Source organism: Athene noctua, chromosome Z (genome assembly GCF_965140245.1).
Source record: "Athene noctua chromosome Z, bAthNoc1.hap1.1, whole genome shotgun sequence".
Taxonomy (NCBI): Eukaryota; Metazoa; Chordata; class Aves; order Strigiformes; family Strigidae; genus Athene; species Athene noctua.
This window is the reverse complement of record NC_134077.1, coordinates 55,566,412-55,581,032: the sequence shown is the minus strand read 5'-3', so window position 1 is coordinate 55,581,032 and position 14,621 is coordinate 55,566,412. Positions and strand designations below refer to the sequence as shown.

General features: G+C 39.3%; 1 protein-coding gene across 3 annotated transcripts in view; it reads right to left on the bottom strand.

The window, feature by feature from the left end:
• Positions 1-9,017: 9,017 nt before the first annotated feature.
• The window catches only part of FRMD3 (FERM domain containing 3), a 149,023-nt gene continuing 143,419 nt past the window's right edge, over positions 9,018-14,621 (bottom strand). For all 3 annotated transcript variants that reach the window (XM_074932256.1, XM_074932257.1, XM_074932258.1), the window contains one exon: positions 9,018-14,621. In XM_074932256.1, the coding sequence (XP_074788357.1) occupies positions 14,026-14,621 (596 nt within the window). In that variant the 3' untranslated portion in view covers positions 9,018-14,025.

Genomic DNA, 14,621 nt, shown 5'->3' with positions numbered 1-14,621 from the left:
GTGATGCAGCATCCTTTGTCTGTCATGATGAGAAATAAACTGATTAAGGCTGCCCCACCAGCATAGAAAAACGTAATCATAGCTCTGGATTAATATGACATCAAATCCCCTTCTAATGTGGTAAAAAACTAAAAAATACAGTAGCTGAATGACCTTGGAGAGTGCGACCCCCGAGGGAGTGCAAGGAATTGAGACACTTGAGACAGCCCTAATAAATATATACACAGAGAGGGCTGAATAGTTCTGAAACTAAGGATCTAGGGACAACTCAGCCTATGGCACCTCTTCTCAAACCTCAACAAGACCCCTCATCTGCTCACAGAGAGCCCCCATGGATGGATCAATGGTTCCAGGGGTGAAAGAGGATTGGGCATCTTTTTCTGACTTGTACCCTTTGCAGGAGGCAAGGGAGGGGAATCAATATTAATTATGGTCCCCACAAACTATAAATGCCCTGACTGATGCTGGAGCGAAAGCCCCTTTAATATATGGGAATCCCAGAAAATTTAAAGGACAACCTGTAATTATCACAGGTTTGAAAGGAAAACATATTAAAGCTGTACAAACACAAATAGAAAGGAAAATAGGAAACCTCCCAAGATGATTGTATTTGCTCATGTTTCCCCCCATTCCTGAATATGTAATAGGTATAGACATTCTAAAAGGACTAACTTTAAATCTTTCTGGTGGTCAGTACACTAAAGGCCTTGATTTTAAAACAAAAAGGGGGAATTCTCTGGACACACCACATAATCAACTGGCAATGGCTTTATATACTCTTGATTTCTTAAACAGAAATCATTTCGCTTTGACAACAGCAGAATGTCATTTTAACACCACAAAAGACTCTACAATTAAACCACAGGTCTTGTATAAGGATCCTGAAGGAGAACTGCAGAGGGCTAGTAAATGTGCTGGTATGGGGGAGGGGGTATGCTTGTGTTTTATCGCCCACAGTTCCTCCGTTGATACCAGCAAGGAAAGTCAAGCCATATCATGAGCTGGAAGGAAAAACCCTCCAACCTGATGCCACAGACCCCTCAACTAACGAGGCAGGAATTGACACGCAGGCTACGTTCCCCTAGGAACTCTGCAACTGCAGCTATCAGAGAAGTCTGAATTAGTAAAATCTGTATTGCTATTAGCATTATTAGTATTTGATCATTAAGGAAATATACAGGCTTACTAGTCACTAGTAAAAATGTAGCTTAGACAAAATGTAGTTATTAAGAAGGATGAAATGCTGTAAGAATGTGTGTATTCAACTTTCTTTGTTTAGCAATATTAAAAATTAAGAACCCAAGTGTTTAACTTTATTAGAAAGTCCCTTGGTTTTTCCCCCTTGAGTGCTGGCCAGGCTGTTGGTGGAACCCAATAGGAGGATGAAATCAGATGTTTCTGCTCAAAGAAAAGTGCCAGTTATTTTGGCCTGTTGATTTAGAGGCTGGACCTGCTTGCAGCAATGTTGGATGCCTCACCTATGGATGGACACATCGCATAGGATTTCCAGTTTGCAAGGAAAAGTACTCCAAATCCTCGCTGCAACCAGGGTTCCCCAGCAATTGCAGATCTGAATATTAGTACTCATTAAGTAAGTGTACTATTCTGTATTTTCTTTATTGTTTATTTTGTAATACTTAGTTATATGCTTTAATTATTGGCAGTGAAACCAACCTACTCTTTTCAACTAGTAACTGTAACTGCTGTATTGATTTTAGCCTTTTGTAGAATAATTTTATGTATACTGTGTTTTTTGAAGTTTGTCTAAACCTTAAGTGATAAAGCTTTGAAACAAGTCTTGTAGGTGCAGCCGTAAAACAAAGGGGGAGACGTGGGAGAGAGGCAGTTCGACATCAGCCTTTCTGCATGAAGAAGAAAAAACTCTGACTTGTTATTCTGGCTGCTATATCTTTCTTTAATAAATTCAAGGCTGCATTATTTTATTGGCAAAAAGCAATATAAGATAGTGGGGTAAAAAACTTAAAACATGCAAAACCAATTAAAATCACTTGTGCTTAAATGAAGCTACCATTGTATTTTTCTATTTAGTAATAAAATTACTAGTAATTGTACAGTAACAAAATTAGATAAAAATAAACAAACAAATAAAATAAGATGTGATCCTTCACCAATAAAGGAAATTCTTTACTGACAACAGAAAGACCCTCAAGATGAAGAGCTCAGTGAATGTCAAACCAGGACATAAAAGCACTATTCCTTTATTGAAGTTCTACTATCTACCTAACATGAAATAGGTGAGAAGATTAAGGTTTTTTCAGTTACAATCTTCATGTGATTAGAATTGGCCCTATGCACAACTGGGATTTTTCACTGACTTTTTAAAAGTTCACAAAGTTTGAAGTATTCATAGCAAGCAAGACAGCTCTTTAAACAATTTTTATTTATTTACTTTTAGTCTGGATAAACAGGCTCTGGATGTATGAGCATATGAAAATTAAAAACTAGGTGATGTTTAATTTAACAGCCTAAAAGGCAACAGAACTTTTACACAGTATTCTATTGCTATTTTGATATGCTTCAGACCAAACCACAACTATGTTCACAGTTACCTTTAAGCTAGATACAACGACATACTCCACCCATTTTCACTTATCTATAGAACTTAATCTTACAAGAAACATTTTACATGCTTCACTTTAAGCAAATAGGTATCCTAGGTTACATGAAAAGGTGTCCTCTCTCTTACAACTTCACAGAAACTCAGAATCATCTAGGCTGGAAATGACTATGAAGTGCAACCATTAACCTCACACTGACAGTTCCCAACTACACCAGATCCCTCAGCGCTATGTCAACTCAACTCTTAAACACCTCCAGGGATGGGGACTCCACCACTGCCCTGGGCAGCCCATTCCAACACCTAACAACCCCTTCTGGAAAGAAATGCTTCCTAATATCCAGTCTAAACCTTCCATGGTGCAACTTGAGGCCATTCCCTCTTGTCCTGTCGCTTGTTACTTGGTTAAAGAGACTCATCCCCAGCTCTCTGCACCCTCCTTTCAGGGAGCTGTAGAGGGCGATGAGGTCTCCCCTCAGCCTCCTCTTCTCCAGACTAAACACCCCCAGTTCCCTCAGCCGCTCCTCGTACGACCTGTGCTCCAGACCCTGCACCAGCTTCGTTGCCCTTCTCTGGACACGCTCGAGTCATTCAATGTCCTTTTTGTAGTGAGGGGCCAAAACTGAACACAGGAATCGAGGTGCGGCCTCCCCAGTGCCGAGTACAGGGGTCAGATCCCTTCCCTGTCCCTGCTGGCCACGCTATTGCTGACACAAGCCAGGGTGCCATTGGCCTTCTTGTCCCCCTGGGCACACTGCTGGCTCCTGTTCAGCCGGCTGTCAATCAGCACCCCCAGGTCCCTCTCTGACTGGCAGCTCTCCAGCCACTCCTCCCCAAGCCTGTAGCGCTGCTGGGGGTTGTTGTGGCCCAAGGGCAGCCCCCGGCATTTGCCCTCATTGAAACTCCTCCAATTGGCCTCCTTGTCAAGCAGGACCTGCCTTTCATAAACCCATGCTGACTGGGCCTGAGCATCTGGTTGTCCCACATGTGCTGTGTGATGTTACTCAGGATGAGCTGCTCCATCAGCTTCCCGGGCGCCGAAGTCAAGCTGACAGCCCTGTAATTTTCCAGATCATCCTTCCAACCCTTCTTATATATGGGCATCACACTGGCCCTTTTCCAATCTGTCGGGACCTCCCTGGTCAGCCAGGACTGCTGGTAAATGATGGCAAGCGGCTTGGCGAGCACCCCAGCCAGCTCCTTCAGCACCCTCAGGTGTATCCCATCCTGTCCCATAGACTGTGTGTGTGTCTGTGTGATGCAGCAGGTCACTGACTGTCTCCTCCTGGATTGTGGGGGAGTCATTCTCCCAGTCTCTGTCTTCTGGCTGAGGAGGCTGGTTTCCTTCAATACAACTAGTATTCCTACAATACAACTAGTCTTGTTATTAAAGACTGTGGCAAAAAAGGCATTTAAGCACCTCAGCCTTTTACTTATCGCTTGTTATCATGTTTTCCTCCTGTGTCTAGCAGGGGATGGAGACTCTCCCTGGTCTTTATTTTGCTGTTGACATACTTATAGAAACATTTCTTGTTGTCCATAATTGCTGAAGCCAGATTAATTTCTAGCTGGACTTTAGACCTCCTGATTTCCACCCTGCATAGCCTCACAGCCTCTCTGTAATCACTGTGAGTGGCTAACCCCTTCTTCCAAAGGCTGTAAACTCTCCTTTTCTCCCTGAGTTTCAGGCAAAGCTCCCTGTTCAGCCAGGGTTGTCTTCTCTGGCGCCAGCTTCTCTTACAGCACCTGGGGACAGCCTGCTCCTGAGCCATGAAGATTTCCTTCTTAAAGAGTGCCCAGCCTTCCTGGGCCCCTATACCCTTCAGGAGAGTCTCCCCGGGGATCCTTTAAAGCAGGTGCCTAAACAAGACAAAGTCATCCCTTTGGAAGTCCAGGATGTCAGTTCTGCTGTCCTCTCTCCTGGCCTCTCTAAGAATAGAGAACTCCATTATTTCATGATCGCTGTGCCCTAGTCTGCCTGCAGCTACCATGTCATCAACTGGTCTTCCAGAGTGACCATGCAGTCAAACAAGGAAACATTGTTAACATGATCCTGCATGTGATTGCATGTAATAGTAAGACCTCTCAACAGCATTTTTCAAAGGTCACCTCTGTAGCCATGAATCTGCATTAATATGAAGGAATTTTAGCAACGTCTCTTTCAGGCTGAAGTATTCATTTTAAAGTAGACACTGGTTATTTTTAAGTATTTTCCTTGTGTATTTAAGCCCTCAGAATCATATCGCTACTTTTTTATTTTAGGAAACAAGGTAATAAAATACACTACAAGCTAATAAATCACAATTTTAATAAGTAAAAAGGGAGCAGTGAAGCAACTGAATTGACTTCACTTTAAGACAGACTTTGTGTTTCAAAAGATCAATTCTCCAAGTTAATATTATCAATAAAACAAATTCATTCAGGGGCTACTCTCAGGAAAAATTCTCCTAAGGCAAAACTGGCAGCAGATACTTTCAAGGCAAGACAAATTCCTTAAAATCTGTAGCTTCCACCAGGCTTAAAGCCACTAAGGTAAACCAATACAGATGATCAAGAATTTAGGTGAAACTCTGCTTATTGTTGGACTTCCATTTCCACACTGATCTTAGTTCCTTACCCAAGTATCTCACCTATGCAGACTGACTCATATTAAGGAAACAACTAAGTCAGAACTCACAAGTCATATGATATCGTTTCTCAGGTTCAAGATAGGTTAGAGTGATCTTACTACTGACACAGCTCTTCCACCTACTCCTCCTTTGGCTACTCTGCTTACAGAGCAGAGGACACACAGGTTCAGGTATTAAAGCAATCAATTAAAAAAAAAAAAACAAAAACAAAACTATTACATACAGTCTCCGCTCTGACAAAGGGTTTTGCATATCTGCTGACCTCAGGAACAATGTCCACATCAGCAAAGCCACTGGAATGAATCCAACCAGTCTGCACAGCCCATCTGATTCCAACAGAGCAGAGAGCATGAGGCTCTACAAGACTGTCAGAAGGACATTCAAATCAAAATGGTACCCATCAGTTAAGCATAGAAAAATTTCTCTAATATTTATAGGGAGTGAATGACATCTATAACAAAATAGACACCAAATTAAATGTTGAATAAATTAAATGTTATCGTACGATTTTGTAAAATACAGCAGAGTTAACGATTGATACATACAGCCACAAGTAAGGTATATGAGTAAGATATAACAAAAAATAAGAGTTGGAAGACAGGGAACACAGTGCACAAAAACAGGTCTTCTTGACTGAAAATTTACTTGTTCCTTCCAAGAAGATACTATTTCACAGCCTGTTTCCTTCCCACATAGTTCTTTTAAGACCCCAAGACTTGACATTGCTTGTACATATCAAGGGCTTTTTTCTAACCATTTTTATTTCTGAATCCTTCAACTGCTCTCTAATCTCACTTTTAATTTAGACCACAAAAGTAATAATGCACTTTGTGCATTTCTACCTTTTAAACATTACCTTTGGGGCTGATAAACATTTTCTCAGCTGCTAGAAGTAAGAAAAACAACACCTAAGCAGTTGACTCAAAATCTTAACTAGCACAGCAAGAAATGCAACACAGACTTTTGTAGGTTTGATAAAAAGCAAAATAAAATAAATAACAAGCATTCACAATTTACAACTAATATGGGCACAGAAACAACACCCAGAAACAAGGAAACTCTCTTGTAAACACTATCTGAACAGGTAAGAAAATTATACAATGCTTTTTTTAAAATAATTGTTCTCAGAAACCTGGTTTTCAGTTATCAGCCCTTTTTCTGATTTTTCAAAGCAAGACTTTCCCACATGCTTTTGATTGCTTGCTTTCTCTAAGGGTGATTCTCAAATATTCTTGGATTTTTTTTCCTCCTAAAACTAAGTCTAAAACCAAAGCTCTGGCTCAGATCAAACTCTCATAGTTTTTACCAGTACATCCTGTTCTTCCCCACAATAAGAACAAAATCAAAAGTCTGATTTACATAGGTAGTGAGGGAAAATAAGATATCCCTAAGTGCTTTTAGACTTGAAGACTATCTGGAGCTCAAAACTGTGCATTGTGTGTTAGTACACATGTATAGGTTGTATGGATCACTACCTTTGATTTTTCCCAGGGAAGGTTTCCACAGTATTCTGCTCTCATCTGCCTTTTGGGCAACTTTCTCTCAGTGAACTGTTTCTTTTGTATCACCTCAAGGCTTTTTCAGGACACTAAGGCAATTTTATCAATTACAGTTTTCCCATAAAATTCAAGAGAGCAACCACATAAATTGATGCAGGTGGTAATTTTCAGTTCTGACCATCGAGTAAAATACAACAGAGGCACTTGCACTATCCAGGTGAAGATCAGCAGGGCTGACAGAAACTTTTCACACCAAACTTGTCAGTGAATATTGCTTCACCAGAGTACTCCAAAACCTTGCTCTCTTTTAAGTATGTGATTGTTCAGAGAAAAAAAAAAAATAAATCCTTATAAATGAAGTGTTTCAGCTTGGCATTACCTTCTCAAGAACTACACAACTGTATTGTTTTCATTTCTGTTCCCTTTTTTTACCTGTCTACTCTCTGGCACCATCTTAACCTACAGCCAAATTTTCCAACTTCGTATTGAACGCTTGAGGTTTCCCTACTACACACTGCTCAGGAGCAGTTGCCAACACAGAAATCCAGCACTGTGTGTCATTAGGACCTTTTAGAGCAATTAAGGAGGCGAATGCACAGCAGAGGCTGTCAGTCCTGGATGAACAGTTTCCTTCTGTGATGCTGCACATCACCAATGTCTCCATTAATTTCTGAGATGCCTGAGATATAGGAGTGCTGCAGTAAATTAAAAATCACCTCTGATTACTTTGTGTTTGGCACAAAGTTCAAAAGCACAGGACAGGCAGAGGAGAAAGTGACTAAAGGTCTCCCATTTGACTAAACTGGAAATGTGTAAGCTGTGGTTAGCCACATTTATTAAAGGTTCCATCAGCCAAACATGACTGTACAATAAATACCTGTCATTTCCAAGTGGGGTTGAGAGGCATGACCAAAGGCAAGCTTGGCGTGCAGAAGGATGCTCACAGCCAGTGAGAGAGTCACTACAAGCACACAAGTCCAGCCCAGGATTTAAATGGAGCTTGCTTTCACTACGCCTCACAGACACAACATTATGGGTATACTATATATATAATGCATATATAGGGAGATAAACTTGTTTATGTACCTGCAGGGGTGTCACCAGCAATGGCAGAGCTCTGATTGGGATGTCTGAGCACTCACAACTCCACCAACACTGGGGCCACCCAGTCCCCTCAGGGTGGTGAAAAGAGGTGCTAAGGGAGACCTTTGACAAGCTTATTCCTAGATCAACAAAACTTGAAAGACTTATGCCTAAACCTATAAATGCTTAATTCAAACTTGTTAGCAAATATTTCTTTAAAAAAAACAAACAAAACCCCCCAAACCAACCAACCAAAATCTACCAACACACACACACACCCCAACCCCCCAACCAATACTAGAAACCAATACTAGAATCCAAGTGTGTCTGTGCAAGACAACTTCTGATGAATTATTCTGTAGTGCCACAAGAGGACAGTCTTAGACTGTTGTTTTGTTTTGTTTTTTTTTTAACGAGGACAGGCGCTTTAGAAGTCCTTTTGTATTTAGTGGTAAATATAGATTTCTGCTCCCCAGCAACACAGAAGATAAGGACAGTTCTTCATATTCACCAAATCTCACTTAAGCTCAGAATTCAGGTAGTAAAGAATTAATAAAATCTGTTATTCTATCCGCTTTAAAGATTTTAGCTCAGCTGACAGCTGTAGCCCTTTATACAATAAGCGTTGGTTCTGAAAGGATGGAACGTATTTTACACTTTAGTTACAACATTGTTAGAAAATTGCTGTTTCCATATCTGTAAAGGTATGGTACTAGTACTCAAGTGCCTCGTTTTTAATTGCTCAAAGCAACTAGGTATGTATACTTGTAAAAAAATTACTTAGGACTTATGTTTCTAGAAACATAAAACTTTAAAACTTAAAATTAGCAGTAGCAGTAAAAGTATTGAAATAACTACAATGTCATTGGCTTATTATTTTAGAGACATTGGGTGCAAGTTTTCTAGATAGACCCAGGCAAGTAATTAGAATATGTGAATTATACATTAAAAACACCTGAGTTGATGTAACCCAATCACCAGTTTGGAACAAAAGGAACACAAACAGATAAAATATCTTTCTTCTTTACAGTAAACTCTTGTGGAAAAAGTGTTTACAGCAAACACGTGTAGAATCTTCCTCCATTTTGCTTATTATATGACTTGCTGTAAGATCTGTGGCCTGAACAAGAATAAAAAAACCCAAACAACTGGTTAAAGATTAATTGGTTTCTTTATACATACAGCTTAACAATATGCAAAGTACAACCATAAATTCCAAGGTGTTATTCACAGAACCAGAATCTTTGAAACAGATGCTATTGTACTTTATGAAGGTCCTGAGAATGCTGGATCATAGTATAATTTTCTATAATTGTAGAGGTTTAGTAAATATCTAAGAACAGTGAATGCTGCACTGCAAGTTGCAAAAAATAACCATTCAGCACACAATATATCAGTTGTACATGTTTTACAGTTCAGGAGAATTACAAGTCCAAGTAGTACTGAATTTAAAAGCATGGGAAACAAACCGAGAACTGTCTCTCACTTTAATGCTATTAGCTGTCTTTTTTGTAAATAACCAGAAGAATGAAAAGGAAATAGGCTTTTTAATGCATTGCCAAAGATTTAGCCTGCCCTGTGATTGGCAAATATTGCTACAGCTGCACTTTCCCATAAGCCAGGATGGCCAAACAAGCAGCTTAAAGGTGACCGCTGCGGCCCCTGGTGCACACAGCCTACGTGTGGGGCTGTGGGTGAGGCTGTGGCCAAGGTCTTGAGTGCCTGTCAAGCCCCCACAGTAAGCCTGACACCAGCACAGCTCAGCAGCCTCCCTGGTGCATCAGTGGGAAGGGTCTGTGTGTGCATTTTAGGAAGCACAGTCGTTGCTATAGAGGCAGATCAAGCAGAAGGGAACTGGGAATGGAGAGTGTGCTGGGGACCAAGCGGATGGACAGAGCCATGTGCCATGCTGAAGTTCAGTCCTATGGTTTGGAGGTCTGTCTATTAAATTTGCATGAGAGGTAGAAGAGGAAGAGAGGCTTAGAAAATTATGATTTTGACAGGAGGAACTTTGTTTTGCGGAGTATGGTTGCCTAGATCAGAAGAGCAAAGAAGACTTTGATCAGAAAGACACTATACATGAAAGAGGAAGTCATGACTACATGGCTGGCAAGAGAAACTCTTTGTTTCTAGCCTCTGAGCTCCCCTCCCACACAAACATGCCAGCTATGCTACTGTAATGCTAAAGGCACTGCTCACACATCAGAAGAGATCAGTCCTTTCTCAGAGTACTAATACCACTTACATACCCATACCCATACAAGTCTTGTAACATGGCACTTAACAGCTGTAATAGCAGAGATCTTCACAAGGTGTCTCAAGAGATCTTTTTCCACATAAAACACAGCTGTAAGAAAACTACAACAAATTCACACAAATAGAAGAGACAATTACTCCCTTCTGGATTTAAAGAAAAAGTTGAGAAACACTGACTTCCAGATGAAGTTTTCTGCCTTCCAGTGCTTGTGATCTCCAGCATGGCCAATACGGCTGATGTTAAGTTCTAACAGTTACCTACAGCAACCATTAGTACCGATTAATATAGTCTGATTTCTTCAAATGCAGATTTGACATAACATTTCAGTGCCTTGTAATTTTACAGAAAGTTTATGTGTCATTATTCAGAAAGAATTTATGACAAATGCTGGATTCCTACCAAAAGTACACATACTATTTTCATAAACTGTGCTAAGTACTGAGAATGCAAACAACGTTCAGGAGGATATACTGTATTATGTTAAAGCAGGAACGCAACTTCCTTTGAAGACAGCATTATAACCTACACCACTTTGACTGAGTAAACAGGTCTACCTGTACTGTATAGTCCTGGCCCTTCACATTTCATATTGCCAGCAAGTCCCTTTAGATTTTGGGACAGTACAGACATATCTGCATCTAAATGTTTTATGTACTCAAGAAGTAGCCTCAGTTTCTCTGACTTATCTCCTCCAAATGATGTTCAGTTGCCTCTCTGCAGACTCTACCTTTCTTACCAAATGCTTTTTGCATTGTCTGAACTCCAAACCAACCTAATGTAAGCAAGCTTCATCCAAAAGCTGCACGTTAGCCACATCTGCCTACCAAGAGGTTGCAGCCAGTGGTTTACAGCCAGGGCCTGACTTTAAAACCAAAACTTCTCAATTTATATTCTGTGACAAGTAATTTTATTTCAGGGCAAATTCAAGACTGTGACTAATTCTTCTGTGGTAACAGGACAAACCATGAGGCCCTTGGTTAATGCATCTGAAGCCATGCTAATAACATTTTAAAGCACTTTCTTAGCATCTCTCCAGCTGATAAATTAAAAAGATGTTAAAATAAGAATTGTAAGAGTCCTAATAAATCTGTACAGTACCATGTACCAACTAATTCTCAACAAAAACTATTATTTACAAAACATCTTTCATCATAAGAACTGTCATAACTGCAGAAAGCTTTTGTCCAGTGTATTTTTATTAGGGATTCCTGCCATCATATCAACATACAAAACAATCAGGATGTTGACATATAGAAATGTGAAATTCACTGTACAAAGATAAGGCTCAAGTTACAGGTATATTTTCCCCTTAGTCTCCATGAAATAAAACCATTTTTAATTCTTCCCAGAGTTGTGTTTATAAATGTTAGACAAAGCACAAAATAGATTTCAAGTACATAACATTTTACAATATAATCCAAGCACAGACATAAATACACAATACTGTACCTCCATAATCCAAGTCCATCATCCTCACTAATAAAATACTAGACTGCTACTCTGTCCGAATATGCCCAACCATATCTTTCTGTGTTTATTACATGTTCCTAGCCTTTAAGTTATAGGGCTCTCATGACTTTCAGGTAAATTACTTTGACAGACCAGAGAATATCAGAAAGGAAGGGAAGAGTTTTAAAAGGCCAGGCCTGAATGTGTATGCACATGGTTAGTAAAGGCAGGCACATGAGCACAAACACACTTGCATTTAACCCTACATAAAACTTCACTGCACTGCACATTTTCTGAGGTTATGTTCTCACACAACTCAGCTATTTTCTGATAGTGTTAAATGAAACATAACAATACTCCTGGAGTGCCGTAACTTACAGGGACAAGACTATATTTTAGAGCATACGATCTAACTTCTTTGTTTGGGGTTTTTTAAATAATTATCAGATTTATATAGGAGTCTGTATGGAACCATGTCTCCATTGTCCAGCAGAATGCCAGATCTCACAGCTTTCTGACACCTTTGTTTAGAAACAATAAAAGCGAATAATTTCCTGTTAAGTCCAAATGTCTACATTAGCTCACTCTCCATTTCTATTAGGCTGAATAATTATTACCTCATGAGAAAGGATCATTTAGCTGCAAGTAGCACAAGAAGAAATACACATCAAGTAACTAATCATCAGGGATTCTTCTGGGGAACAATTCGCAAGGACAAACAAAGACAAGATAAAAAAGGCAGTTGTTTAATTTAGCCTTTGTTGGCTGGGAAATTAATATCAGTCCAAAAGTTTTTAACTGAGAAAAGGAACTCCTAAACCCTGTAACTGTTTCATCCTTTAAAAACTGGAGAAGATTAGAAGGGAAGAAAAAATCCTCTAAGGAAACTGACATTTTCAAAAGCTTACCTGAGAAACCCAAGCAAAACCATTTCTCTGATATCAAAATTAAAGGAACTTGTTCTGTAGGAATTAGAGATGTGTTACAATATGTTAAATGCACATCTAATAAAACAGCCTCAAGTATGTGTCTAATTCATAAATCTCTAAGCAAGAGAAAGATTCTGAGGCTAAAATCAGAGTTATCTAGTCTAAATATGAAATATGTTTCCACTAAGATTGGGGAGCAGGAAAAGAATAAAACTTTCTCCTCTTAAATACAACCTTGTAGTACATTTAAGGGCCTTCAAATGTTCTCAATATGGACAAGATTTTACCTAAGTATATTTTCTAAGCTATACTGGAATACCTTTAGATACACATGTTACAGGAAACAGCGTTAGATCCTGTAACTGGGCTCGTAAGAACACGGAAAGAGTGTATGTATGCTGCTGTATGTAAAAGGGAGAATACTAGTATGCACAGAAAATATGTTGTCTTGGAGATTACTAATAACGGGCATCAAAGATGAAGATGCATCTCTTAAAGTGTTTAAGCCTTTTCCTGTGAGTCAGAATACTTTTATATCAACTGTACAGCCTAATACTTTGCTTTTAAAAAGGCATAAATTTTTCTTCTCTATCATTCTTAAAAGTAGGTAACTCACCTACTGATTCAACTAGGGTTTTGGCTTTTTTTTTTTTTTGGCTTTTTTTTTTTTTTTTTAAATTTTTGCTATTTACTATTATCTTCTTCCATATTATGTACAATAATCTACATTTAGACTGAAGACTCACTGTCTTCCAAAACGTACATGGACTATCTTGTAGAGACTTTCTACAGCACTGACACTATAAGACAACCTGACAGGCAACAGGAAGGATCGTTAGTTTCAGTTCTGCTGACTTCCCCAGGCTTTAAAATGGTGCCTTTCAGAAATTCTTCGGTGTACCTGGTGTCCTTTCATCTCCCCCAGGCAGCCCCCACTGAACTTGAGTGAACTTTCTATGTATTTCCCAAACCATAGTGCCCCTATATAGAGCTAAACTCATTCATTTTCCAACCAGTAGTTTAATAACAAATCTTTGCTAAAACACTAAAACCACCCTACATACCCTTGTGCATTATTCTTACCAATTTGTACATTTAAATAACATCAGAAGTTGTCTTTTGCTAAAAATTTACCAAAATATTTTAAACACATAAAAATGTAAAAAACCAAACAAACAGAAAAATAAACCAAAACTAAAAACCCAGCATAAACATTGCTTGTATAGGCATTGGTTAGAAGAGATCGCTGCACTAAGGAGTATATTCAAAAAGTTTTACTTTCAGTTTCATTGCATTTACTGTCATGGATTGAAAGGTTAAGGACAATGAAACTTATTGTAATCCATCTTATATGATGTAACAGATAAGCAAGAAGTCTGAAATTCAACTAAAACAAAGCTTCTTTTTGGTTGTTAAAAGGTGACTGTATAAGCCTGTAACTAAAGGGGCAATTTAAGTATGTAAAGGGAACTTAAGAAGAGTCTGTAATGAACTGAATATGAAGACAGCTACCGACTGACAGCCCAAGGGTCATTATGGAAAGCTAGTACTAACTGAAATTTTGAATATAGCCCTTAGTTGTGCCATATTTATTTAAAATTTAAAAGCTGCCGAGCATGTCACAAATGAAGTTTATTTTGCAAGCCACCCACTGCCTAAGGGGGCAGTAATATTCAATATGAAACTGCTGAAACTCCGGAGTCTGACGGATTTCATGGAGAAAAGAGATTTGAAGGTCCGACTCCAAGAGCACAAGGAGAAGAGGAAACACAAACAACAACAGCCCAAGGCCTACAAGAAGAAGTCTGGAGAAACTCTTCACAAAGGCATTCACCTCTATGTTGCCCATTAGAAAGTCGTAACTCCACCTAAGAGCTCTCCGAGCTTCTTTCAGTTCTTCCTCCTCTGCAATCAAAAATGCATTTTCATCTGCTTCCAGTTCCTCAAATGAATCTGTATCATCTTTCTCATTCTCTACTCTTGGACAGGTATCAAAGAGCATGTCAATCTCATCATCAACAGGGGTGGGTAGCAAGCTGGCACTAGGATTGTATACCAGTTCTGAGATAGTTAAAGGTTCCTCTTTCATCTTTTCTTCTTGTTCAATGGCAAGATCAATATTCTCCCCAGTGTCCTTAACTGGGGAGCCTGAAGCCACAGGTACTGAAATCTCATCTTCCTTTGGCAGCTGGATAC